Source organism: Hylobates moloch, unplaced genomic scaffold, assembly GCF_009828535.3.
Source record: "Hylobates moloch isolate HMO894 unplaced genomic scaffold, HMol_V3 SCAFFOLD_10, whole genome shotgun sequence".
Classification (NCBI taxonomy): Eukaryota; Metazoa; Chordata; class Mammalia; order Primates; family Hylobatidae; genus Hylobates; species Hylobates moloch.
The window spans coordinates 28,499,802-28,525,283 of NW_026652285.1; the positions used below are offsets into that span (position 1 = coordinate 28,499,802).

General features: G+C 44.9%; 1 protein-coding gene across 3 annotated transcripts in view; it reads right to left on the reverse strand.

The window, feature by feature from the left end:
- EFTUD2 (elongation factor Tu GTP binding domain containing 2) overlaps positions 1–25,482 on the reverse strand; it is a 52,142-nt gene that overhangs the window by 25,215 nt on the left and 1,445 nt on the right. For 2 of the 3 annotated variants that reach the window (XR_009215089.1, XM_032163867.2), the window contains exons 2-10: positions 21,741–21,849; positions 13,628–13,793; positions 11,080–11,158; positions 9,442–9,517; positions 8,885–8,950; positions 7,471–7,506; positions 6,332–6,422; positions 5,366–5,448; positions 1,455–1,621 (exon numbers count right to left, since the gene is read on the reverse strand). Coding sequence is in view for 2 of the 3 variants with exons in the window: in XM_032163867.2 (XP_032019758.1) it covers positions 1,455–1,621; positions 5,366–5,448; positions 6,332–6,422; positions 7,471–7,506; positions 8,885–8,950; positions 9,442–9,517; positions 11,080–11,158; positions 13,628–13,793; positions 21,741–21,845 (869 nt within the window). In the remaining variant the exon portion in view is untranslated. The remainder of the gene's footprint in view (positions 1–1,454; positions 1,622–5,365; positions 5,449–6,331; positions 6,423–7,470; positions 7,507–8,884; positions 8,951–9,441; positions 9,518–11,079; positions 11,159–13,627; positions 13,794–21,740; positions 21,850–25,482) is intronic. The other variant, XM_032163868.2, reaches the window with a different exon arrangement.

The window sequence follows — 25,482 nt, forward strand, 5'->3', positions numbered from 1 at the left end:
AATCCTCAAACGGAAAGGCATTCTTTCAGTTGGAGAGGCATTCTTTCAGTAGGATGGCCCCCTCACAGGCCCATTTGAGGGGCTGCAGGAAGTCATCTAGCACATCTTTCAGCCTGTAGTAAGACTGTCTTAAAGATATATTTAACTTCTGTTTCAGAGGCCCTTTGATATTATATTCTAAGGTATCATAACCATCACTCATATGTATTAATGCAAGCCCTAAATCCATCTTGTTGAGAAGCAGGTATATCCACAGAAACACAGCAAACAATTCTTAATTTATTTAGACTGTGTTAATTATAAGATAATAGCAGCTAACATTATTCAGCACATCAGCTGCTACATTGCAAGCACTGTGCTGTGTTCCATCAAATATCTATTTAATTTCTTATAACATCCCTTGTAAGTTATTATGTTAACTTATACTATAAATGCCTAATAATATTTGCCATTATTGCTATTAGGCAAATATTATTCCTTTTTTACCAAAGTAGAAAATGAATTTAAGTAATCTGCCCAACTTTACATGGTTGGTATGTGGTGAAGATGAGGCTGATTCTAGAGCCCAGGCTGGGTGCAGTGGCTCAAATCTGTAATGCTAGCACTTTGGAAGGCCAAGGTGGAAGAACCGCTTGAGGCCAGTTTAAGACCAGCCTGGGCAACATAGCAAGACTCCATCTCTACAAAAAATAAATAAATAAATAAATAATACAAATTAAAATAAAAAAAAAAAAAACTGGCCGGGGGTGGTGGTTCACGCCTGTAATCCCAGCACTTTGGGAGGCCAAGGTGGGCGGATCACGAGCTCAGAAGATCGAGACCATCCTGGCTAATACAGTGAAACCCTGTCTCTACTAAAAATACAAAAAATTAGCCGGGCGTGGAGGTGGGTGCCTGTAGTCCCAGCTACTTGGGAGGCTGAAGCAGGAGAATGGCATGAACCCAGGAGGCGGAGCTTGCAGTGACCCGAGATCATGCCACTGCACTCCAGCCTGGGCGACAGAGCGAGACTCCGTCTCAAAAAAAATAAATAAATAAATTAAAAAAATATATAGCCAGGTATGGTGGCACATGCCTGTGGTCCCAGCTATCAGGAGACTGATGTGGGAGGATTGCTTGAGCCCAGAAGTTCGAGGCTGCAGTGAGCTGTGATTGTAACACTGCACTCTAGCTTGGGTAACAGACAGCCTATCTCTAAAAAGAGAAGAAATTAAATACAGCCCAAGAATTGATCATAATAGTAAAATGAAGATGTGTTAAGCATCACGAGTGGTTAAGACACAGAGGTAATAGTATGGAGTCAACCCCTGCAGAGTCCCAGGATGTGCCTCTAGTTTTGCCCAACAAACTCATCAACACATACTTAGAAATAAATCAGACTTGTTCCCAGAGGTATTCAGGGTTAAAACCCAGAGTCTCCGAGGACAGGAAATCCACTCCCAGGGGTTTTCTACCTTATTAATCCATTGACCTCATCCACAATGTGGCGCAGCTTGTAATACGCATCAGTTGGAGGCAGCTTCAGCTCCAGGATCAGCCGGTCAATCTTGTTGATGCACACAGTGACCGCCAGCCTCTCCTGCACCGCATGCTTGATCAGCCGCTCTGTGTTCAGCATCACCTGAGAAAAACAAGGCTCAGAAGGTGGTAAGAAGAACAAGGAGGGCAGAAAGTTCAAAGCAGAACCAAAGAAGGCACTATTTCAAACCATGAAGCCTGGGGAGAAAAAAAGACCTGGCGAAATATTACTGGGTGGAAGCAGAGAGCATCCTGCCCGAAGATAGACACAAGAACTTTAAGAGGGCACCTTGCAGGATTGAGAAATGAATAAACCCACGAACAATGATGTTGGGAGCCAGGTTTCTCAGTGCTAGAGAAGGAATTAAGAAGGCTGGCCGGGCGCGGTGGCTCACGCTTGTAATCCCAGCACTTTGGGAGGCCGAGGCGGGTGGATCACGAGGTCAGGAGATCGAGACCACGGTGAAACCGTCTCTACTAAAAATACAAAAAAAAAATTAGCCGGGCGTAGTGGCGGGCGCCTGTAGTCCCAGCTACTTGGAGAGGCTGAGGCAGGAGAATGGCATGAACCTGGGAGGCGGAGCTTGCAGTGAGCCCAGAGCGCGCCACTGCACTCCAGCCTGGGTGACAGAGCAAGACTCCGTCTCAAAAAAAAAAAAAAAAAAAAAAGAAGGCTGGGAAGAGCCGGTGGTGCTGAAATGGAATTGGGGGTATTAGGATTAATGCATGATTTTTAATATATGTGTGTAGAAATAGTTATAGATATGTGCGAGTGTACATAACCTAGCTGTGCTCAGTGAGAGGGCCTAGAAGCAATGTACCCCAGTAGCAATGAGCACATCCAAACCTTTGTTTCTAAATACTAATCCCCACTGGCTGGGCACGGTGGCTCATGCCTGTAATCCCAGCACTTTGGGAGGCCGAGGCGGGCGGATCACGAGGTCAGGAGATCGAGACCATCCTGGCTAACACGGTGAAACCCCGTTTCGACTAAAAATACAAAAAAATTAGCGGGGCGTGGTGGCGGGCGCCTGTAGTCCCAGCTACTTGGGAGGCTGAGGCAGGAGAATGGCGTGAACCTGGGAGGCGGAGCTTGCAGTGAGCCAAGATCACGCCACTGCACTCCAGCCTGGGCGACAGAACGAGACTCCATCTCAAAAAAAAAAAAAAAAAAAAAAAATACTAGCCCCCACTATAAGCCAGAGCTTCTAGGCTAGGTGCAGTCACTCACATCTGTAATCCCAGCATTTTGGGAGGCCAAGGCAGGAGGATTGCTTGAAGCCAGAAGTTCAAGACCATCCTGGGCAACAGAGAGAGACTTCATCTCTCAAAAAAATATTTAAAAATAAGCTGGGCATGGTGGCACATATCTGTAGTCCCAGCTATTTGGGAGGCTGAAGTGGGAGAATCACTTGAGCCCAGGAGCTCGAGGCTGCTGTGAGGTATAATTGTACCATTGCACTCCAGCCTGGGCCAGAGGGCAAGATGCCATCTCTTTGAAGGAAAAAAAAAAAGGCAGAGCTCCTTGAAGAAATGGCTGAGTCCAGGACTGGGACAAGGAAAGATACGTCTAGAACATCTTTTTGTGCTTGAAAGTAAGGAAGTGCTCAAAAAACGATGAGATGTGAAAAGGATGATGGAATCAGCCTGAAGGAGCTCTCAGTAGCCACATCTGGGATGACAGCACTAGAGCATCGGAATGCATAAGGACAGTAACAGATTACAATTCACTGAATAAAATGCAAACCCAAACATCCATAGTGATAATAAGCAAATGGGGGAGAAACAAAAGCACTTCTTTACAACATAATTCCAACCAATAGGCCAGGCGCGGTGGCTCGTGCCTGTAATCCCAGCACTTTGGGAGGCTGAGGCAGGTGGACTGCTTGAGGTCAGGAGTTCAACATCAGCCTGACCGACATGGTGAAACCCCATTTCTACAAAAAATACAAAAATTAGCCAGGTGTGGTGGCAGGCGCCTATAGTCCCAGCTGCCTGGGAGGCTGAGGCAGGAGAATCACTTGAACCTGGGAGGCAGAGGTTGCAGTGAGCCAAGATTGCGCCACTGCACTCCAGCCTGGGTGAAAGAGCAAGACTCCATCTCAAAAAACAAAACAAAACAACAACAACAAAAAACAACAATGGCCGGAAGCGGTGGCTCACGCCTGTATCTCTACACTTTGGGAGGCCAAGGTGGGCAGATCACCAGAGGTCAGCAGTTCAAGACCAGCCTGGCCAACATGGTGAAACCCTGTCTCTACTAAAAATACAAAAATTAGCCACGTGTGGTGGCATGCACCTGTAATCTCAGCTACTTGGGAGGCTGAGATAGGAGAATCGCTTGAACCCAAAAGGTAGAGGTTGCAGTAAACCGAGATCGCACCACTTCAGTCCAGCCTGGGCAACAGAGCAAGACTCCATCTCAAAACCAAAACAAAACAGAAGGAATAAGAAGAGTTAGAAGACTCATTATTTGCAACTATTGTAGGAATAAGCCAAGAATCATCAATGGATGACAAAACTAGTAGATAAAGTTTGATAAGGAGAAGAATAACCAGATTCTAATAACCAGAGCCTAATCACGAAGAAGTATCAGACAAACCCAAATTGAAAGACATTCTACAAAATAAGTGCCCTGTACTTTTCAAAAGTGTCAATGTCATAAAAGACCAACAGAGGCTAAAGAACAGCTTCAATTCAGAGAGACTTGAAAATCATGAAAACTAAATGCTATGCATCACTCTGGATTAGGGGAAAAAATTCTATAACGGAAACTGTTGGTATGATTAGTAAAACTGAATAAGGTCTGTAGAAAAAGATCTGTACAACAGGACTGTATCAATGTCAAATTTTCTGATTTTGGCAACTGTACTGTGGTTATGTAGGTGAATGTCCTTATTCTTAGAAAATACATTCTGAAATATTTTACTTTCAAACGGTTCAAGGGGAAAATATACACACCTGTCTCTCTGTGTGTGTCTGAACGTGTACAGAGACAGAATTACGAAGTAAACGAGGGTGGGTTCTTTGAACAATTCTTGCAACTTTTCAGTTTGCTGTTACTCCAAAATGAAGTCAGTTTAAAAAAAGACAATTCTGGCTCCCTCTGCTGGCTGTCTCACCAATGATAACACGAATAAGGTTAGCCAAAGTGTTCCATTTCTCAATTGAGGAATATAGAAGACATCCTGGTCTTTTAACTCCAACCTCTTGGAAAAATGCAACTAATATGAAAAATCCACTGGCAAGAACATACACTCCTCCCTTCCTTTTATTTACATTTGTCATTTTATCTTTGTGTTTTCCGAATAGCAATGAGTCTTATCATTTTGAGCTTCACTGAGCAGGCAGCAAGGGTACCCACATTGATAATTTTTTTTTCTTCTTGTTTTGAGAGAATGTCTCACTCTAGCACCCAGGCTGGAGTGAAGTGGCGCAATCTCGGCTCACTGCAACCTCCAACTCCCAGGCTCAAGTGATTCTCCCGCTTCAGCCTAATGAGTAGCTGGGATTACAGGCATGGGTCACCACACCTGGCTAATTTTTGTATTTTTGGTAGAGACGGGGTTTCGCCATGTTGGCCAGGCTGGTCTCGAACTCCTCACCTCAGGTGATCCACCCACCTCAGCCTCCCAAAGTGCTGGGATTACAGGTGCGAGCCACCACACCTGGTGAGAATTAATTTTGAACTTCATTTGCTGCTTTAATTTTAGAGCAAATTTGAGCCTTAATCCCAGAGAGTTTCAAGTTCTCTGGCTCCCAGCTCACTCAGTGCTCTGGGTATTGTTGGGGGGGTGGGGGCAAACATAACAGGTGGATGAGATTCTGGGAGCTGAGTCTGACTCACCCCCTCAGCAGCATCAATGAAAAGGACCACTCCATCTGAGATGCGCAAGCCAGCTGTGACCTCATCAGAGAAATTCACATGTCCTGAAAAGCAAATGCTAAGTAAGTCATCAGTTGGTGAAGGATAAAGCACAATTAACTGGTAGGGTGAACTGAGGGGGCACTTCAAAGCCGTGAACCTCCGAATATCCCCTTTCCCTGGTAAAAATATCCCCCATTAGAGTCATATCCTTGCATTAAGCTTTTCTACGAGAGGCTCCCTACATAAAAAGAGGGAAGTACCCAGGAGGGCATGAGTCCACACACACACACCAGCTTAGCCTAATCAGCAGTAAGCACAGTTCTGTGGGACTCAAGACAATCTGGAGGCAGGAGAAAGGGCAAAGGAGGGCCTGAGGCACAGTGTGCTGTTCGAGGAAGGCAGTTCCTGGCGAGGTGCTATGGGGGCAGGGGCTGAGAGATATCAGGACACTGGGCATCAGATGGTGCCAAGAAGGCAAATCAGCCAAAACCTAAAACCTTCCAGTTTTTAAAAACTCTGCCCCAGTTCGTCCTTTCCATAAGAGGAAGAGTCAGCCAAGGTGCGCTGCTCCCAAGGTCATCAGTATGTTCGCCAGTCTCCTTCAAAAGACTGAGAGTACTCAAGGCCAGGGACTGGCTGTGACTCACCTTTAGCTCCCCAGCAGATAGCATGGGGCCTGACAGGCTGAAATGAATAAATGAATACAATTCCCTAACATTTTTAAATATTCGAAAGAGTAAAGACATGAATAGGAGGCCTGGAGTATGATGCTTGCTAAATTAACAAGTCAGAAACAAAGGAGAGGGTCAAAACGGAAAATGGGTTCAACGAAGGTGAGGGAATATAAAAACAAAGATGCACTGCTCTGTTCTGCTCTGGAAAGTGAGAGGACACACGCAAAACCAAGACAAAGTTCTAATAATCAAAAGCCGAAGGATGTCCTACCTGGAGTGTCCATGATATTGAACAGATAAGATTTTCCTTTGGTGTCTGGCAAGACCACTGTCACAGGAGTGCTTTTGATGCCTACACCTCTCTGAAAGGAACAAAGAGTGGTCAAGACCTCTTCCTATGCAAGAGAGGTTCATTTTGTTTTTGGGGCTCCCCAATTGCTAGTAAATTACACTGATGCCTCTCCTTACAGTGGGTGATTTTTATCTAGGCCTCTAGCCAGCATGACCTTGAAGATAAAATATCTTGTTGTTAGACAGCATTTTTGGGGGGCTTGCTTCAAATCTGAAAAGATGAAAATGAATTACTGCAAACAAAACAGTATTAAGCCTTATTAGAGAATCCAGGGTCCTAGAATCTCATCCTCTTTATACATTTAGAAACAAAAACAATAGCTGAGCACCTTGGAAGTAAAAAGAAACAATCTGGGGTATTTTAGTTTTTTTTTTAAAAAAAGAAATATAAAAGCTATGACAAGAATAAACATTTTTTTAAAACTCCAGTCAAACAAATATATAAATACATTATAAAATAATAACAGCTAACATTAATTGCCTATCTATCTTTACCAATTCCAAGTGCCTTTAGTTAACCATACTTATTTATACTTAAAACTTCCATTAGGAAAAAGGGACAGAAATAAGAGGGGGGAAAGAGAAGGGGTCAGAGAGTAGAGAGAAAGATCCGGATGGAAAGACAAAAAGAGAAACACAAAGATACAGGAACCCATTTTCAAAGAGAAGCTACTCCTAGAAAGAGGTCATCATATGGATGGAGTCATCCTGTGGATTTTAAAGGATGATGTCATTTTAAAAAAATCACGTTGAGCTTCTGCATAACTTATAGCACAAATGCAGACATCGCCTCTTAGTATTTCCCCTATATTAGGCCAAATTTAATCTAGTCAAGAACAGGAGGGTTCCCCTCCTAACCTACAGCTTGCCTACCCAGTTCTTTTTCAAGTTATAACCCTGGAGTAACTGGGGGAAGAAGGAGATGGGATGTGAGAAGTGGAGAGAGAGGAGTAGGGTATGAACTAAAATGCTATCATAAAGGCTCTTCTACATTCCCTACAAAACTATTACTGGTGGGTCTGGTGTAGGCAACAATCAGATTCCCCAAGGCATGCTTACCTCTTGCTCTGTGAAGAGGATGTCAGTATAGCACAGCTGAAAAAAAATTAACTGTTGTTACCACCTGAGTTCAGACTCCTCTCCCACAAACGAACCATCAATCACTTTCCCTCACTACCTCCCAGCTCAAGGGTTTCTTTGAGATTAAAGAGAGAGAGAGAGCAGGGTGTCCCCACAACAATTCCAGACAATGAGACCAGTGCCCTCCCAGCTGGAAATGCTCCTGGGTGTGTGGAGGGATTTTTTTGTTTTTACTTTTTTGGAGACAGAGTTTCGCTCTTGTTGCCCAGGCTGGAGTGCAATGGCGCAATCTCGGCTCACTGCAACCTCCTTTGCCTCCGGGGTTCAAGAGATTCTCCTGCCTCAGCAGGGATTGCACACATGTGCCACCATGCTCAGCTAATTTTGTATTTTCAGTAGACACACGGTTTCACCATGTTGGTCAGACTGGTCTCGAACTCCTGACCTCATGTGACCGCCCCCCCCGCCCCGCCCCCGGCTCAGCCTCCCGAAGTGCTGGGATTACAGGTGTGAGCCACCACACCTGGCTGGGTTTTTCCTTTTGGTTTTGACTTCGTCTTTTTTTTGAGATGGAGTCTCACTCGGTTGCCCCAGCTAGAGTGTGGTGGCGTAATCTTGGCTCACTGCAACCTCCGCCTCCCAGGTTCAAGCGATTCTCCTGCCTCAGCCCCTCGAGTAGCTGGGAATACAGGTTCACACCACCGTGCCCACCCAGCTACATTTTGCATTTTTAGTAGAGACAGAGTTTCGCCATGTTGGCCAGGCTGGTCTCAAACTCCTGACCTCAAGTGATCCTCCTGTCCTGGCCTCCCAAAGTACTGGGATTATAGGCATGAGCCACTGCTCTTTTTGAATTGGGGGAGGTCACTAAAGACCAGGTATAGCTGAGAGCTAATTTATATCAAATGCACAGAATTCTTAGTGTGGTAAAGGGAGACACATGTCAACCTTAATGCCAGAGTGTTAAAACAAACAATCAATCTGGCAGGGTTTGAACATTTATTGCACTGAGACTTGCAGACACAGTTGGCCTTGTTCACAGGCATTTAAATTTACCATGAAAACCAGGTACAACTGTACCATATTTATAGAGCAGGCTATTAATACTATGACAGGAAAGAATAGACTATAAAAGTCAGGATATATCATAACAGAGGAGGGATCCCAAGTGCAAAATGGATCATCCAAAAATACTGCAGCTCAATATTCTCTATGCTCCTGAGAAAGTTGAAATTATTTTCTTACAGCCTATTAATAGAGATCACAATTATAAAGCTGCACTTTGGAGGCGTCATTATTTATAGAGAACAGGAAGGGTGAAGGAAGGAGGAGAGAGACATCTCTATTTGTTCTGAATGGTTCATCCTAAACCCTCAACAGAAGTTCTACTTACATCTTGGTCATAGCGCTTTCTGATTTCCGGGTGAGTCTGCTCAATTAAACAATCTACAAAACATGTCTAAAAGGGAAGAAACAGTTAACATCTGCCAACCACAGAGGAAAATTTACTGTGCCCTTCCCCCAGCTCCCAATACACCACATAATTTAGGGATAAGGAGAGAAAAAGGAGAGCAAGGAGGGTTATGGGACAGCAAAGAATTAACACTGAAGCCACAGGATTCTTTTCAAATAAAAGATGAAGTCTTTCTTAGACAGGCATCCCTCAGGAAATGAAAACTTATAAAAATCAGAGTAAGGCTCAGTTTCCCATCTTCTGTCCAGATGTAGACACAAGGCTCAGGCATGCCAGTGGCTTAGGAACAGACTCCATCTGCTGCTTGGGAAAAGCCAGAATTTCACAGTATGACTTCGTTAACAGGCATTCAGCACCCCTAGTCAGGAGGTTGAGCCTTGTGACCTCAAACCTCAACCGCTGTGACTCTAAGGGCTAAAACATGAGCAGGCACAAAAGAGAAATCCTGTTCCAAGTAGCTGAAAGTTCTGTCTTACCTTGCCATGGTGCAGATGTCCACAAAGGGTCACATTTCTGATGAGCTCTGAGTTATCCATCAGATCCGCCAAGAAACTGAAAGGACAAAGGAAAAGAGAAAAGAGACATTGGCAAACGTTTCCAAATGAGGAGTGGTGTAAAGGTGTTTCAGGTATTTTTGGCCAGGAACAACTTTCATACCAACTGGAGAGTGCTCAGGCAGATGTGAATGTCTATACTTACATAGCTCTGGCTTTGGGAATGCAAGACACTTATTCAAGAGGTAACACAATCTGTGAATGGACTATCACGGGGATTTCAATAGTAAACCAGCAAGACTAAAAAAGGAAGAAGCAGCTGGGTATGGTGGCTCACGCCTGTGATCCCAGCACTTTGGGAGGCCGAGGTGGGTGGATCACCCGAGGTCAGGAGTTCAAGACCAGCCTGACCAACATGGTGAAACCCTGTCTCTACTAAAAATACAAAAATTAGGCCGGGAGCAGTGGCTCATGCCTGTAATCCCAACACTTTGGGAGGCCGAGGCCACCAAGACCAGCTAATTTTTGCATTTTCAGCAGAGACGGGGTTTCACCATGTTGGTCAGGCGGGTCTCGAACTCCTGACCTCAGGTGATCCACCTGCCCCAGCCTCCCAAAGTGCTGGGATTACAAGCATGAGCCACCACACCCAGCCAGGACTTCCAACATGGTAAAACCCCATCTCTACTAACAATACAAAAATTAGCTGAACGTGGTGGCATGCGCTACTCGGGAGGCTGAGGCAGGAGAATCCCAGCTACTCGGGAGGCTGAGGCAGGAGAATCACTTGAACCTGGAAGGTGGAAGTTGTAGAGAGCTGAGATCACGCCACTGTACTCCAGCCTGGGCAACAGAGTGAGACTCCGCATCGGAAAAAAAAAAAAAGACAGACAGAGAGAGCACCTAAATGATCCTACACATATATCTACCTATCTACCTGCTTTTGCTCTCCTTTTCAAAATAAAGAGTTGAGGGCCGGGCATGGTAGCTCACGCCTGTAATCTCAGCACTTTGGGAAACTAAGGCAGGAGAATAATTTGAGCCCAGGAGTTTGAGACCAGCTTGGGCAACATAGTGAAACTGTACAAAAAACACACAAAAATTAGCCAGGCGTGATGGTGTGTTCCTGTAGTCCCAGCTGCTCAGGATGCTGAGGCAGACACACCTATTGAGCCTGGGAGGTCAAGGCTGCAATGAGCCGTGATTGTGCCACTGCACTCCAGCCTGAGCAACAAAACGAGACCTTGTCTCAAAACAACAACAACAAAAACAAAATAAAGAGCTAATATATTCCTAAAATACTCAGCAGTCTTACTGAGTCCAAACAGGCTCTGGTGGACCCAACAGTGATAACTGTAATACCCAGATCTGTCTTAAAGGCTGGCTTTTAACATCAAACTAAAGATCTGGAAGAGGAAACAGCTAACATTTGGATGAACACCAAGAGAAAAGTTAAGATTGAGCCCAAATATTCCAGCAGCCACACAAGCTGAAGGAGAATTTGAGAGCTATGTACGGCCACAATTTACTGGCTATTTCAGCCACAAGCCACCTCCTATCTCTACAAAAACATGAACCCACAGCATTCCTGCAGAGAAGCTGAGAAACCTTGTAACTTACTCCATCTCATACACCGTAACAGGTAATGTCTGCTCCATCAGAGTGAATTTCTTAGTTTTCACTGGCTTAATAATAGGTTCTAGAAGAAAAAAAAAAAGGTAGTGATGTGTAGGTGGGCATAAAACATAAAAATACAGAGCACTATTCCATTAGATTGACCTTTCAGAATGTATGATGTATGACATCAATTTATTTTACTCTCAAGGATCACTCATATGTTGAGAAAGTTTTGGAAATGCTGTTTGGCATGAGACAGTGAAGGACCTTGAATTGTGGAAAGAGGAGTCTGGGCTTCATTTTGAGGGACAGTGGGAGGGAGGGAGAGGGAATGGATGTAGGTTGAGGTCAATGTCAGTTCAAGATCTTTCCTTGCATTTATAAGATGCAATTACTTTCCAAAAGATCAATGAAAACTTTTTTTTTAGGAGACAAGGTTTCACCCTGTTACCCAGGCTGAAGCGTACAAATGGCGCGATCAAGCGATCCTGCCGCCTCAGTCTCCCGAGTTGCTGGGAGGCATCCACCACCATGCCCAGCTAATTTTTGTACTTTTTTGTAGAAATGGGGTTTCACCATGTTGCCCAGGTTGGTCTCGAACTGCTGGGCTCAAGCGATCCTCCCGGTCTGGCCTCCCAAAGTACTGGGATTATAGGCATGAGCCACCACTTCCAGCCTATGAAAACTATTAAATGGACAATAAGGCTGGTTGCAGTGGCTCACGCCTGTAATCCCAGCTCTTTGGGAGAACAGGGCAGGCAGATCACTTGAGGTCAGGAGTTCAAGACCAGCCTGGCCAACATGGTGAAACCCTGTTTCTACTAAAAATACAAAAATTAGCCAGGCCTGGTGGCAGATGCCTATAATCCCAGCTACTAGGGAGGCTGAGGCAGGAGAATTGCTTGAACCAGGGAGGCGGAGGTTGCAGTGAGCCAAGATTGTGCCACCGCAATCTAGCACGGGCGACAGAGCAAGACTTCGTCTCAAAAAAAGAAAACGAAATGAACAATACATATTATGAGAACTAGTTAAAAGGGTTGGAGTTATTTGGATGGAAAAACATATCAGGCCACAGGGTAAATAAACTTAACGACAGTCTTCGTGCACTTAAACTGATATCAGGTAAATAAGAAATAACTCTTACTTGCTTAGAAACTAGTTAAGAGCTTTACTGAATATTAAAAGAGGATTAACTAAATCTTTTTTTTCCATTTTTTTATTAATGTTTTTGCACACAAAACAATAAACATTTTCTAAAAATACATACAAACAAAAAGATGCACATCAAACACATTGGGAAGGTTGCACATGGGAAGACGGGGAATAGAAATGGGGGGTGGGGATTAAAGAAAATAAACGAGAGAGGGCCTTTGTATGGATCAATGATAATAACTCAACCCTCTATTTGACAAAGAAGAAGGAGAAGGAAGAGGAAGAAAAAGAAAGTGGGATAAAGGATCAGAAAGGGAGGAAAATAGAAAAAATTAGAGTATGACTCCAGGGTAGACCTGTTTTGTTGTTGCTGGGTTGGTTGGTTGGTTTGTCTGTTGTATTTTTTATATGTTTCGCCATGTTGGCCAGGCTGGTCTCGAACTCCTAGCCTAAGTGATCAACCCGCCTCGGCCTCCTAGAGTGCTGGGACTATAGGCGTGAGCCACCACGTCCAGCCTCCACATTGCGTCTGGCCTCCGTGGTAGACCTCCCAGACGGGGCAGCCGGGCAGAGGCGCTCCCCACATCCCAGACGGGGCGGCCGGGCAGAGGCGCTCCCCACATCCCAGACGGGGCGGCCGGGCAGAGGCGCTCCCCACATCCCAGACGGGGCGGCCGGGCAGAGGCGCTCCTCACTTCCCAGGCGGGGCGGCCGGGCAGAGGCGCTCCTCACATCCCAGACGATGGGCCGCCAGGCAGAGATGCTCCTCACATCCCAGACGATGGGCCGCCAGGCAGAGATGCTCCTCACTTCCCAGATGGGGCGGCCGGGCAGAGGCACTCCTCACTTCCTAGGCAGGCGGCTGGGAGGCGGAGGCTGCAGTGAGCCGAGACCACGCCACCGCACTCCAGCCCAGGCAACACCGAGCACCGAGTGAGCGAGACTCCGTCTGCAGTCCCAGCACCTCGGGAGGCCGAGGCGGGCAGACCACTCGAGGTCAGGAGCTGGAGACCAGCGTGGCCAACATGGCGAAACCGCGCCTCCAGCCAAAGGACAAAAACCAGGCAGGGGTGGTGGTGCGCGCCCGCAATCCCAGGCAGGCCGCAGGCGGAGGCAGGAGAATCACGGGAGCCGGAGGCAGGGAGTCTGCAGCGAGCTGACTATACTCCAGCCTGGGCCACAGAGGGAAAAGAAAGAAAGAAAGAAAGGAAGGGAGGGAGGGAGGGAGGAAGGGAGGGAGGAAGGATTAACTAAATCTTAAGCCAGAAACAGTACCTGAAGGTAGTAACGAAAAACTGATCAATTCATTCATTGAACTTTTAAGGTTTGCTGAGAGCTATGAAATGAAGTTTCCAGGTTTCAATTTCACCTCCTCACAGCCCAGCTCCTCCTGACATACCTGTGAGAGGCTGAGTGTCTTCCTCTTGAACTATGGTCTCCACCTCAGGGCCGTACACCTCCTCAGCTGTTGGGTAGTACTTCTTGTCCTCATGCAGAACCACCTCCATCCCGGGGTGGTCATCGTCATGATCTCCTATGTCATCGTCATCGTCATCATCATCCATCTGAAAGCAAGAGGGAGAAGGAGAATCGAAGAGGCACACGCTTTTCCTGTATGATGTCTGACTACCTCCATGAGTGAGAGCACTGACTGTACATGCTGGCCAGCTTCTTATTCTGAGTTCTATGCCAGTGGGGCAGGTTCCACTCCTTTGAGACCCTTCACAAAGAGAAGACTCTAAGCCGAGGCCATGGACAGTGCTCCTGGTTCAAACTTACCCCTTCCTGAATGTGGGCCACTGGTCACAGTGGGTTGAGACTGGAGAAAACAAATCACAGCACAGCCCTTTACAGGGAAAAAAGCAACTTTCTCCAAAGGCAGAAACCAAAAGCCAGAGGTAAAAACTGGAGATAAGCCCATACCTTTAAAATTTTCACTTATATCCACAGAATTGTTTTTGGAAAATAACTTTGTGAAGATAATAACAGGTGCTGGCAAGGATGTGGAGAAACTGAAACCTCACACACTGCTGATGGGAAAAAGGTGCAGCTGCTTTGGAAAATAGTTTGGTAGTTCCTCAAAATGTTCAACACAGGTTACATATGACCCAGCAAGTCCACTCCTAAGTATATACCCAAGGCAAATGAAAACTTACGGCCACACAAAAACTTAGAAATCAATGTTCATAGTGGCATTATTTATAATAGCCAAAAAGTGGGAACAACCAAATGTCGATCAACTGATGACTGGATAAATGAAATGTGGTACATCCACACAAAAGATTATTTGGCAACAAAAACAAACAAAATACCTATACTTGCTATAGGTATATACATGCTACAACATAGATGAGCCTTGAAAACATGATGCTGAGTAAAGAGGCCAGACTGCAAAAGCTGCATATTATATGATTCCATTTATATGAAAATATTCAGAATAGGCAAATCTATATAGACAGAAAGCAGATTGCCCAGGGCTGGCAGGGTAGGTGTGGGTGGGAGGGCAATGGTTAAGGGGTGTGGAGTTTTTTTCTGAGATAATGAAAATGTTCTAAAATTGATTGTGACGACAGTTGCATGACTCTGTGAATACCCTAAAAGCCATTAAATTGTACACTTTACAATTAAATAACTTCAAATCTACCTCCTTACAAATTAACCCATAGTCATATGCAACATTAACGAAGCCACTCTCGCTTCTGCTAAAAAGTCTTCCAAATAATCTAAGGTGACCACCAGATCACCCTTTATGTCCTAAAACACTTACTGAGCACTTAATATGTGCTAAGCACTGTTCCAGGTGTTAGTAAGAAAGCAATGAAGGAAAAAGAGGTGGTACTGAAGCAAAAAATCTGCAGACAGAGAATAAGCTCTACAGGTACCTGGGGAAGAGCATTCTAGTCGGCTGATGAAACAGTGAATGCAAAGGCCCAGAGCCAAGAGCATGTGGCAACTTTGAGGTTTAGCAAGGAAGCCAATATGGTGAGAATGGAGCGAAGGATAGGGGAACAGGAAGCTGCAATCACACGGGAGGCAAACAGACAGGATCTTCTGGACCACTCTAAGAATTTGGACTTTACTTTTACTCTAGAGCAAAAGTAGGGGGGCAGGTGCCATTAGCATCCAGTGGGTAGAGGCCATGGATGCTGCTAAACAGCCTACAACACACAGAGTCCTCACAGAAAGAATTATATGGCCCCAATGTCAACGGTGCTGAGATGAAGAAACTCTGCACCAGGGGTTTGGAGCAGAGAAGTGATATGATCAGACTTCTGTTTTAAAAGAACCACTCCAGCCCCTATGCTGAGAATACACTAGAAGCAAGGAGATTAGTTAGGGGGCTACTGCAGTAATTCAGGAAAGAAATAACAGTGGTGGTGGATTGGAGTAGACAGAGTAGGAACTGGGAAGGTGGTGAGGACAGGCTGAATTCTGGATACATTACAAAGGTAGAGTCAAAACTGTTTTCTAATGAATTGAAAGGAGGTGTGAGAAAAAAGAGAAGCAGCAAGGTTTTTGATCTGAGCATCGGAAAACAGCCTTGCCTTTACTGAGATGAGGAAGAAAGACTGTAAGAGCAGGTTGGGGGAGCAGGGCGGGGAAAGCTCAGTACTTATGTGTGAGATAACGCCAGGCTTGAGATTCCCTGTTAGACATTAAGTAGAGATGCCATGTAGGAAGGTGGACATACAAACTTGACATTCAAGGGGAAAGTCCAGATTGGAGATACAAATCTGAGTCGTCATGAATAAAGTTATTTGATAGACTGGATGAGATCCCCAGAGGAATGAGTGTAGACAGAGAAGAGGTCCGAGGAATGGAGCCCCGGGCCTGCTGACATTTGGAGGTCAGGGAGATAATGAGGAAGCAGCAGCAAAGACTGAGAAGGGATGGTCAGTGCGGAGGAAAACCAGGGGTTCTCTGAAAGCCAAAGGAAGAGAGTATTTTAAAGAGGAGGGAATGATCGGCCGGGACAGACGGATGCAGGCAGGTCATGTGGGCTGAGGGCTGGGAACTGACCTTGGGATTTAGCAAGGCAGAGGTCAGTGGTGACCTTGACAAAAGCAGTCTGTGGAATGCGAGAGGCAAAAGGATGGAACTGGGTTTGAAGGAAAATGAGAGGAGAGGATCTGGAGACAGCAACTATGACCAACTAATTCGGGATGTGCTGCATTGGAAAGCAGGGAAAATCTGGAGGTAAATGAAGGGGGATATGGGGTCAAGAGAGAGTTTTAGGATGAAATGACATTTTATCTGTGTATGCTGATGGGGATGATCCGGTAGACAGGGAAAACTGATGGCACAGGAGAGAGAGGGCAAAATTGCCAAAGGTCTTGAGTGGTGAGAAGGGATGGGATTAATTTCTAGTAGTCAGAAACATGAACAAATCATTTGTAAGAACGGAAGGGAAGGCATCGTATATGAGTACAGATGTAGGCAGGTGGGTAGAGGGACTGCTGAGTGCTTGTTTTCCTTCACACAAATTCCAGCATGCCAACCTCTTCCTTAAGAACACAAAACCTTCCAGTGGTGAGACCGGCTACCTCCTACCATCTTACACTCTACTTCTACTAAAGTGGCCTAAGATTACATTAGTTCTTTTGGCAGCCACATATATCCTACTGGTGGTGGCTCCAAATAGCTATCAAGCCAGTTTTCTCCTGCCCCATACTGCTGAATATATTATGAATCTAACTGCAGGATTTTATATAATAATTTCTGACTGCCTGTAGTTATCTCTACCCGAGTCTACAGTAGCTCAAGAAGTCTAAAATAAAACTAAACAAAATATTCTTTTATCATTGCTTTTTTTAATTTTTAATTTTTTTATTTTTTTGAGATGGAGTTTCACTCTTGTTTGCCCAGGCTGGAGTGCAGTGGTGCAATCTCAGCTCACTGCAACCTCCGCCTCCTGGGTTCAAGAGATTCTCCTGCCTTAGCCTCTGGAGTAGCTGGGACTACAGGCGCATGCCACCATGCCCAGCTAATTTTTGTATTTTTAATAGAGACAGGGTTTCATCATGTTGGCCAGACTGGTCTCGAACTCTTGACCTCAGGTCATCTGCCCACCTCAGCCTCTCAAAGCGCTGGGATTACAGGCATGAGCCAACGCGCCCAGCCTTAGAATGGACATCTTTCTTTCCTGTCTCCATTACCAAAATCTATGCATCTCTACTGTTATATACCTCAATATAATTAGAAAAAGTCTGTCCAGGTGCGGTGGCTCACACCTGTAATCCCAGCACTTTGAGAGGCTGAGGCGGGCAGATCACCTTAAGGTTGGGAGTTCAAGACCAGTCTGACCAACACGGAGAAACCCCATCTCTACTAAAAATACAAAACTAGACGGGCGTGGTGGCACATGCCTGTAATCCCAGCTACTCGGGAGGCTGAGGCAGGAGAATCGCTTGAACCCCAGAGGTGGAGGTTACAGTGAGCCGAGATTGCGCCATTGCACTCCAGCCTAGGCAACAAGAGCGAAACTCCGTCTCAAAAAATAACAATTATAATAAATCTATGCATCTTGTGGATTAGGAGGCTATAACCCTCATTCTGCTGGAAAGAGGGTAGACCAGTACAGCCATTTTAAAGGGCAATCCGACAGTACTTAGTATAAACATATTAACTAAGTATAAATACAATAAGCACATATAGATAGACATATATATATAATATCCTACAACCAGCAACTCTGCTCTTGGGAATATAACCCAAAGAAATTTTTCCACATTGCATAAAGGGACACATCTGAGAATGTACACTGGATTATTAATTACGGTGAGGGAAGGCTGGTGACAGGTAACCTGGGTGTCTATCACTAAGAGAGGGATGTCACCAGGGCCAACTGAGTAGCAGTCAGTTGCCACAGACTAGATGTACACACAACAACAGGGAGAAACCCTAAAATGCACCACTCATCATGATGCTGAGTGGGAAAAGAAACAGAACAACGTAGACAATGATACCATTTACTTAAAATACACACACACTATGCAGCTCATAGAAAAAGAAACATACATAAATTACAAAGAACTGTGGTGGCATGTATGGGAATGAGATAAATGGGAATTAACAAATTAATAAAATAACAGCAGAGCTCTGCACAGCAATGACACTGAGGAGTAAGAATTAAAGAGTATGAGTGACTCAACTGTCTGTACTGAGGTAAAAACCTTCACAGGGTCTCACTCTGTTGCCCACACTGGAGTGCAGTGGCATGACCATAGCTCACCACTACCTCAAATTCCTGGGCTCAAGCCATCCTCCCGCCTCAGCCTCCTGAGTAGCTGTCACTACTGGCATGTACCACCATGCTTGGCTAATTTTTAAATTTTTTGTAGAAATGGGGTCTCACTACATTGCCCAGGCTGGTCTCAAACTCCTGGGTTCAAGTGATCCTCCTGCCTTGACTTTCCAAAGTGCTGGGATTACAGGTGTGAGCCACTAAGTGTTTAGCCCATTATTCTTTATTTTTAAAATTTTTTTGTTAATAGCTTTATAGAGATATAATTCACATTCCATACAATCTATCTATTTTAAGTGCATAATTCAATAGTTTTTAGTATATTCACAGAATTGTGCAACCATCACCATGATCAATTTTATATGATTTTCATCACCCTAAAAAGAAACTCTGTTACTTACCAATTCCACCTGCCCTCACTCCCAACAAAAAAATCCTGCCTCAGCCTCCCGAGTAGCTGGGATTACAGACACGCACCAGCACACCAAACTAATTTTTTGTATTTTTAGTAGAGACAGGGTTTCACACCATGTTGGCCAGGTTGGTCTCGAACTCCTGACCTCAAGCGATCTGCCCGCTTCAGCCTCCCAAAGTGCTGGGATTACATGTGTGAGCCACCACGCCTGGCCTATTACTGGGCTTTTAGTCCTGAATTCAGGTATGTTGGGATCACTTTGAATTTAGATTCTGTTATCCAATATATTAGTTTTATGTCATGTGCAAATTAGATAAACCTCTGTTCTCTATCTTTATCCAAGTCACTGATAAATAGGCTGAATGACGGGGCACAATGGTTCACCTCTGTAATCTCAGCATTTTGGGAGGCCAAGGTGGGCAGATTGCTTGAGCCCAGGAGTTCAAGACCAGCCTGAGCAACATAGCGAAACCTTGTCTCTATTTAAATATTTTTTTTTTAAGTTGAAAAGGACAAGACCAAACACAGATGCCTAGGACATGTCACAAGAGCTCTGCTGGTGACCCATTAATCAAAAATCTTTGTGTCCCACTGTTCAACCAGCTGTGACCTCCTCTAATCGTATTATGATGCAGCCCATGTTCATTTCACTAGGACATCAAGAGTTACAGAGGTTAGCTGGGGAAGAAGAGTAAATGGAATGAGGACAAAGGAAACCTTTCTATCAACATGGTTTGAATGAGAACGTATTCGTGAATTACCTATATAATTAAAGAAAAACACACCGTAAAATCTTTTTTTTTTTTTGAGATGGAGTCTCGCTGTGTCACCCAGGCTGGAGAGCAGTGGCTCGATCTCAGCTCACTTCAACCTCCACCTCCCGGGTTCAAGCAATTCTCCTGCCTCAGCCTCCTGAGTAGCTGGGATTATAGGCATGTACCATCACGCCCAGATAATTTTTGTATTTTAGTAGAGATGGGGTTTCACCATGTTGGCCAGGCTGGTCTCAAACTCCTGGGCTCAAGCACCTCAGCCTCCCAAAATGCTGGAATTACAGGCGCAAGCCACCACATCTGGCTGTAAAGCTTATTTTCAAAAAGAAAAAAAAAAGCTGGTTTATAAGACATCGATAAAAAACTTCAAATGTCTTGCCCAAATCAAGATACATCACGTTGGCCGGGCACGGTGGCTCACGCTTGTAATCTCAGCACTTTGGGAGGCCGAGGCGGGCAGATCACGAGGTCAGGAGATCGAGACCACGGTGAAACCCTGTCTCTACTAAAAATACAAAAAAATTAGCCGGGCGTGGTGGCGGGCGCCTGTAGTCCCAGCTACTCGGAGAGGTTGAGGCAGCAGAATGGCGTGAACCCGGGAGGCGGAGCTTGCAGTGAGCCGAGATTGCGCCACTGCACTCCAGCCTGGGCGACAGAGCGAGACTCTGTCTCAAAAAAAAAAAAGATACATCACGTCCACAGCATGCCCCTGACCTGTGTCTCAACCTAGTAATCCTATCAAGAGAAAATTATTTTTATAAAACTCATGCTAGCTTCCTAAGTATTCAACAGTCATTCTTTTTTTTTTGAGACTGAGTTTCACTCTCGTTGCCCAGACTGGACTACAGTGGCATGATCTTGGCTCACTGCAACCTCCGCCTCCCGTGTTCAAGTGATTTGCCTGCCTCAGCCTCCCAAGTAGCTGGGAATACAGGCATGTGCCAACAAGCCTGGCTAATTTTTATATTTTTAGTAGAGACAAGGTTTCACTGTATTGGTCAGGTTAGTCTTGAACTCCTGACCTCATGATCTGCCTGCCTTGGCCTCCCAAAGTGCTGGGATTACAGGTGTGAGCCACCGCGCCCGGCCCCTTTCTATTGCTTTTACGCATCTCTGAAAATCTGAGCTTGTAAGGGAGCTCCCAGTGCAGCTGCAGCTGGAAGAGTTGAGTATCTTTTCCAAGTGGGAATTATTCATGACTGTTAAAAGACACTTCAGGGAAATGGAAGAACTACTGATCAACTAGAGCTCAGATTACAAAACCATCTCATCAATGAAACTACATATTCCCTTTTGGAACCTTAGTAGCTAAGCTTTGCTGGAGCAGTATGAGATCTCACTAAGTCATGTTATAAAAAGGACAATCTCAAGACACGTACCCAGGGTATTACTGGAACACAGAGGATTCAAAATTTCATTGCTTTTTAAAAAAAGGTGAGGGAGCGGGGGGCAGGCATGGTGGCTCATGCCTATAATTCCAGCTCTTTGGGAGGCCGAGGCAGGTGGATCGCTTGAAGTCAGGACTTCAAGACCAGCCTGGACAACACAGTGAAACCCCGTCTCTACTAAAAATACAAAAAAAATTAGCTGGGCATGGTGGCACACACCTGTAATCCCAGCTACTCAGGAGGCTGAAGCATTGAGAATCGCTTGGATCTGGGAGGCGGAGACTGCAGTGAGCCAAGATGGTGCCACTGTGCTCCTGCCTGGGCAACACGGTGAGACTGTCTCAAAAAAAAAAAAAAAAAAAAAGAGGGGGCTGGGCATGGTGGCTCATGCCTGTAATCCTAGCACTTTGGGAAGCCAAGGCAGGTGGATTGCTCGAGCTCCGGAGTTCGAGACCAACCTGGGCAACATTTTGTCTCTACGAAAAATAAAAAAAATTAGCTGGGCATGGTGGTGCATGCCTGTAGTCCCAGCTACTCGGGAGGCCAAGGTGGGAGGATCACTTAAGCCCGGGAGATGGAGGTTGCAGTGAGCTGAGATTGCACCACTGCACTCCAACCTGGCAACAGAGTGAGACCTTGTCTTAAATAAAATAAATAAGAGCGAGATGAAAAGAGCAATATATTTGCTTTACCTCATCAAGATCTTTGGTCTCTCTACCCAATTCATCATCATCTTCATCAGAATCAAGCTCTGGTCCAATATAATTCCCAAACTCATCATATAAGTCGGTATCCATGATGCTAAAATTCAAGGAGAGAAGAATTAGATTCTGGCAAGGTAATCAAGGCCTCCATGTGGTGGCCCCACCTGTCTAGTCTTAAGTCTTATGGTTGGCCATACCCCTTTCACATGCCTCCTCTCCAGTGACATCAACCTACTGAATGCTCCTCCCAGAGCCCAGTACTTTCCCCAAGTCTCTGCCCTACTTGTCTCTATTTATGTAGTCGTCCCTCCACTTTTTTTTGGGGGGGGGGGTTTAAGGAGCAGAGAGTTGAATAGGCAAGAAGGAAGAAGACAGAAGGAAGAAGCTCCACCGTACAGAGATGGGGCGTCGGGGGGGCGGTCCAAAGCCGAAAGAGGAGAGCCCCCTCCCTCCACTTTTTTAATACTAAATTTAATTTTAAAATAACTTAGTATCAAAAAATGGCAAGAACAGTACAAATAACTTACTTTTTCCTAAATTATTTGAAAGTGAGCTGTTGACACAATGGCTCATCACCTCCTAATACTTTAGTGTAAGGGTGGGCAAACTCTGGCCTGTGGCCAAATCTGGCCCCTCCAGCTGTTTTTAAATGGCCCTCAAGCTAAGAATGCTTTTTCACATTTTTAAATTGTCAGGGAAAAAGTCAAAAGAAAAATATTTCATGATACATGAAAATTAATTATAAGGAATTCAAATGTCAGTGTCTATTAAAAAAGTTTCATTAGGAGGCCGGACGCGGTGGCGCATGCCTGTAATACCAGCACTTTGGGAGGCCGAGGCAGGCAGATCACCTGAGGTCAGGAGTTCGAGACCAGCCTCGTCAACATGGCAAAATTCCGTCTCTACTAAAAATACAAAAATTAGCTGGTGCACACCTGTAATCCCAGCTACTCAGGAGACTGATGTAGGAGAATCCCTTGAACCCAGGGGGTGGAGGTTGCAGTGAGGCGAGATGGGGCCACTGCACTCCAGCCTGGGAGACAAAACAAGACTCCATCTCAAAAAAAAAAAAAAAAAAAGTTTCACTGGAAAACAGCCATGCATATTCATTTGCATCATCTACAGTTGCCGTCACACTGTAATAGCAGAGTTGAGTAGTTGGGACTGAAACCATATGGCTCACAAAGCCTAAAATATTATCCAGTCCTTAACAGAAAAAGTTTGCCAACCTCTCCCTCACCATGTGTGATTCCTACAAACAAGAACATTCTCCTACATAACCACAATACAACCATCAAAATCAGAAAATTAATATTCACACATTACTACCACCTACTTTACAGATCCCATTCAAGTTTCACAGATTGTTCCAATAATACCTTACATGCCTAAGGATCCAATCCAGGATCACGTTTGCATTTGGTTGTCATGTCTCTAGTCTCTTTGGATCTACAATCTTCAGTCTTTGGATCTACAATCTTCAGTCTTTGGATCTACAATCTTCAGTCTTTCCTTCCAAGGACTGTCGTGACATCCTTAAGGATGTCCCTTGATTTGAGGTTGTCTGATGTTACCTTATGATAATATTCAGGTTATGCGTTTTGGGCAGGAATATCACAGAAGTGATGCTGTGTTCTTTTCAATGCATTTCCTATCAGGTGATACATGGTTTCAATTTGCCCCATTAGTGGTAACGTTAACTTTGATCACTTCATTAAGGTGATGTTTGCCAGGCCTTTCCATTGTAAAGTTACTCATTTTCCCTTTGTAATTAAGTAGTGTTTTGTGGGTTTTCTCCACTTCAATTACTGAAATTCTATTCAAAGAAACAGTTCAAATGCCACCACCTCCTTCAAGCTTTCCTAGCTCCTCAATTTCTCATTCCTCTATCCTACTAGAGCTTTTTGCACCTTTATCAGTATTTAATTTTGTCTTAAACAGTAGTTAACTGGCTGGGCGCAGTGGCTCATGCCTGTAATCCCAGCACTTTGGGAGGCCAAGGTGGGTGGATCATGAGGTCAGGAGACAGAGACCATCCTGGCTAACACAGTGAAACCCCGTCTCTACCAAAAATACAAAAAATTAGCCAGGTGTGGTGGCACACACCTCTAGTCCCAGCTACTCAGGAGGCTGAGGCAGGTGAATCACTTGAATCCAGGAGGCAGAGGTTGCAGTGAGCTGAGATCGCACCACTGCACTTCAGCCTGGCCGACAGAGCGAGACTCCGTCTCAAAAAAAATAAATAAAATAAATAAACAAATAGTAGTTACTAATTACCATCACCAACTATAGTTTATAAGCGATAAATAACAGACTAGAGCATCAGGGCTCTGGAGTTGGAAGACTTAGATTCAAATCCTAACTTTGTCACAAACAACTATGTAACTTCAGGTAAGTTACTTCATCTCTTCGAACCTGATTCCTATTCTTCAACTGGAAAATGGAATTAATAATCCTCACTGAATAAATGGTTATGAGGATTAAATAAAACACCCTGTGTAAAGAATTTACCAGAGTCCAGCTGGGCGTGGTGGCTCACGCCTGTAATCCCAGCACTTTGGGAGGCTGAGGTGGGTGGATCACAAGGTCAGGAGATCGAGATCATCCTGGCTAACACAGTGAAACCCTGTCTCTACTAAAAATACAAAAAATTAGCCGAGCATGGTGGTGGGCACCTGTAGTCCCAGCTACTCGGGAGGCTGAGGCAGGAGAATGGCACGAACCCGGGAGGCGGAGCTTGCAGTGAGCCGAGATAGCGAGTGAGACTCCGTCTCAAAAAAAAAAAAAAAGAATTTACCAGAGTCCTAGGCTCAATAAACGTTAGCTAGCATTATTTTTTGCCATCCTTGATCATGAAAACCCTGTGTTCCATGCACCCGCTTCTTCCCTTCACTTCTTTTATGATACGAAATTTAATTTTAAAATAATACCAAAAAGTGGCAAAAACAGTACAAATAACTTTCTTTTCCCCAAATATTTGACAGTATGCTGTTGACACAATGCCTCTTCACCTCCTAATACTTTAGAGCAAGAGCTGACAAACTCTGACCTGTGGCCAAATCTGGCCCCGCCACCTGTTTTTGCATGGTCCTCCAGCTAAGAATGCATTTTACGCTTTTATTTTTTTGAGACGGGGTCCCGTTCTGTTGCCCAGGCTGGAGTGCAGTAGCACGATCTCAACTCACTGCAACCTCCGCCTCACAGGTTCAAGAGATTCTCCTGCCTCAACCTCCCGAGCAGCTGGGATTACAGGCACCCGCCATCACACTTGGCTAATTTTTGTATTTTTAGAAGAGACGGGGTTTCACCATGTTGGCCAGGCAGTCTCGAACTCTTGACCTCAGGTGATTAGCCCGCCTCGGCCTCCCAAAGTGCTGAGATTACAGGTGTGAGCCACCGCACCTGGCCACATTTTACATTTTTAAATAGTTGAGAAAAAAGTACCAATGCCAACACAGCCAATAGCCAAGACAGCACCTTGCATAAGTAGGAACTGGATAAATGTTAACTGAATGGGATGTTTAATTTTAAGATGCTGATATTTCTTGGATTAGACTGATATCTCCAACTCCCTCAATGCCACCTGCTGGGTGCTGAATGTAGAGAGAGAATTGGAGCTCCAAGGACCAATAATTAAGTGTAAATTATTATGGAAACTTTCACATGCATATTCTGTTTACTTCTAAAAAGCTATTATCGCATTTACGCTTATCTCATTCTCCCAAGACCC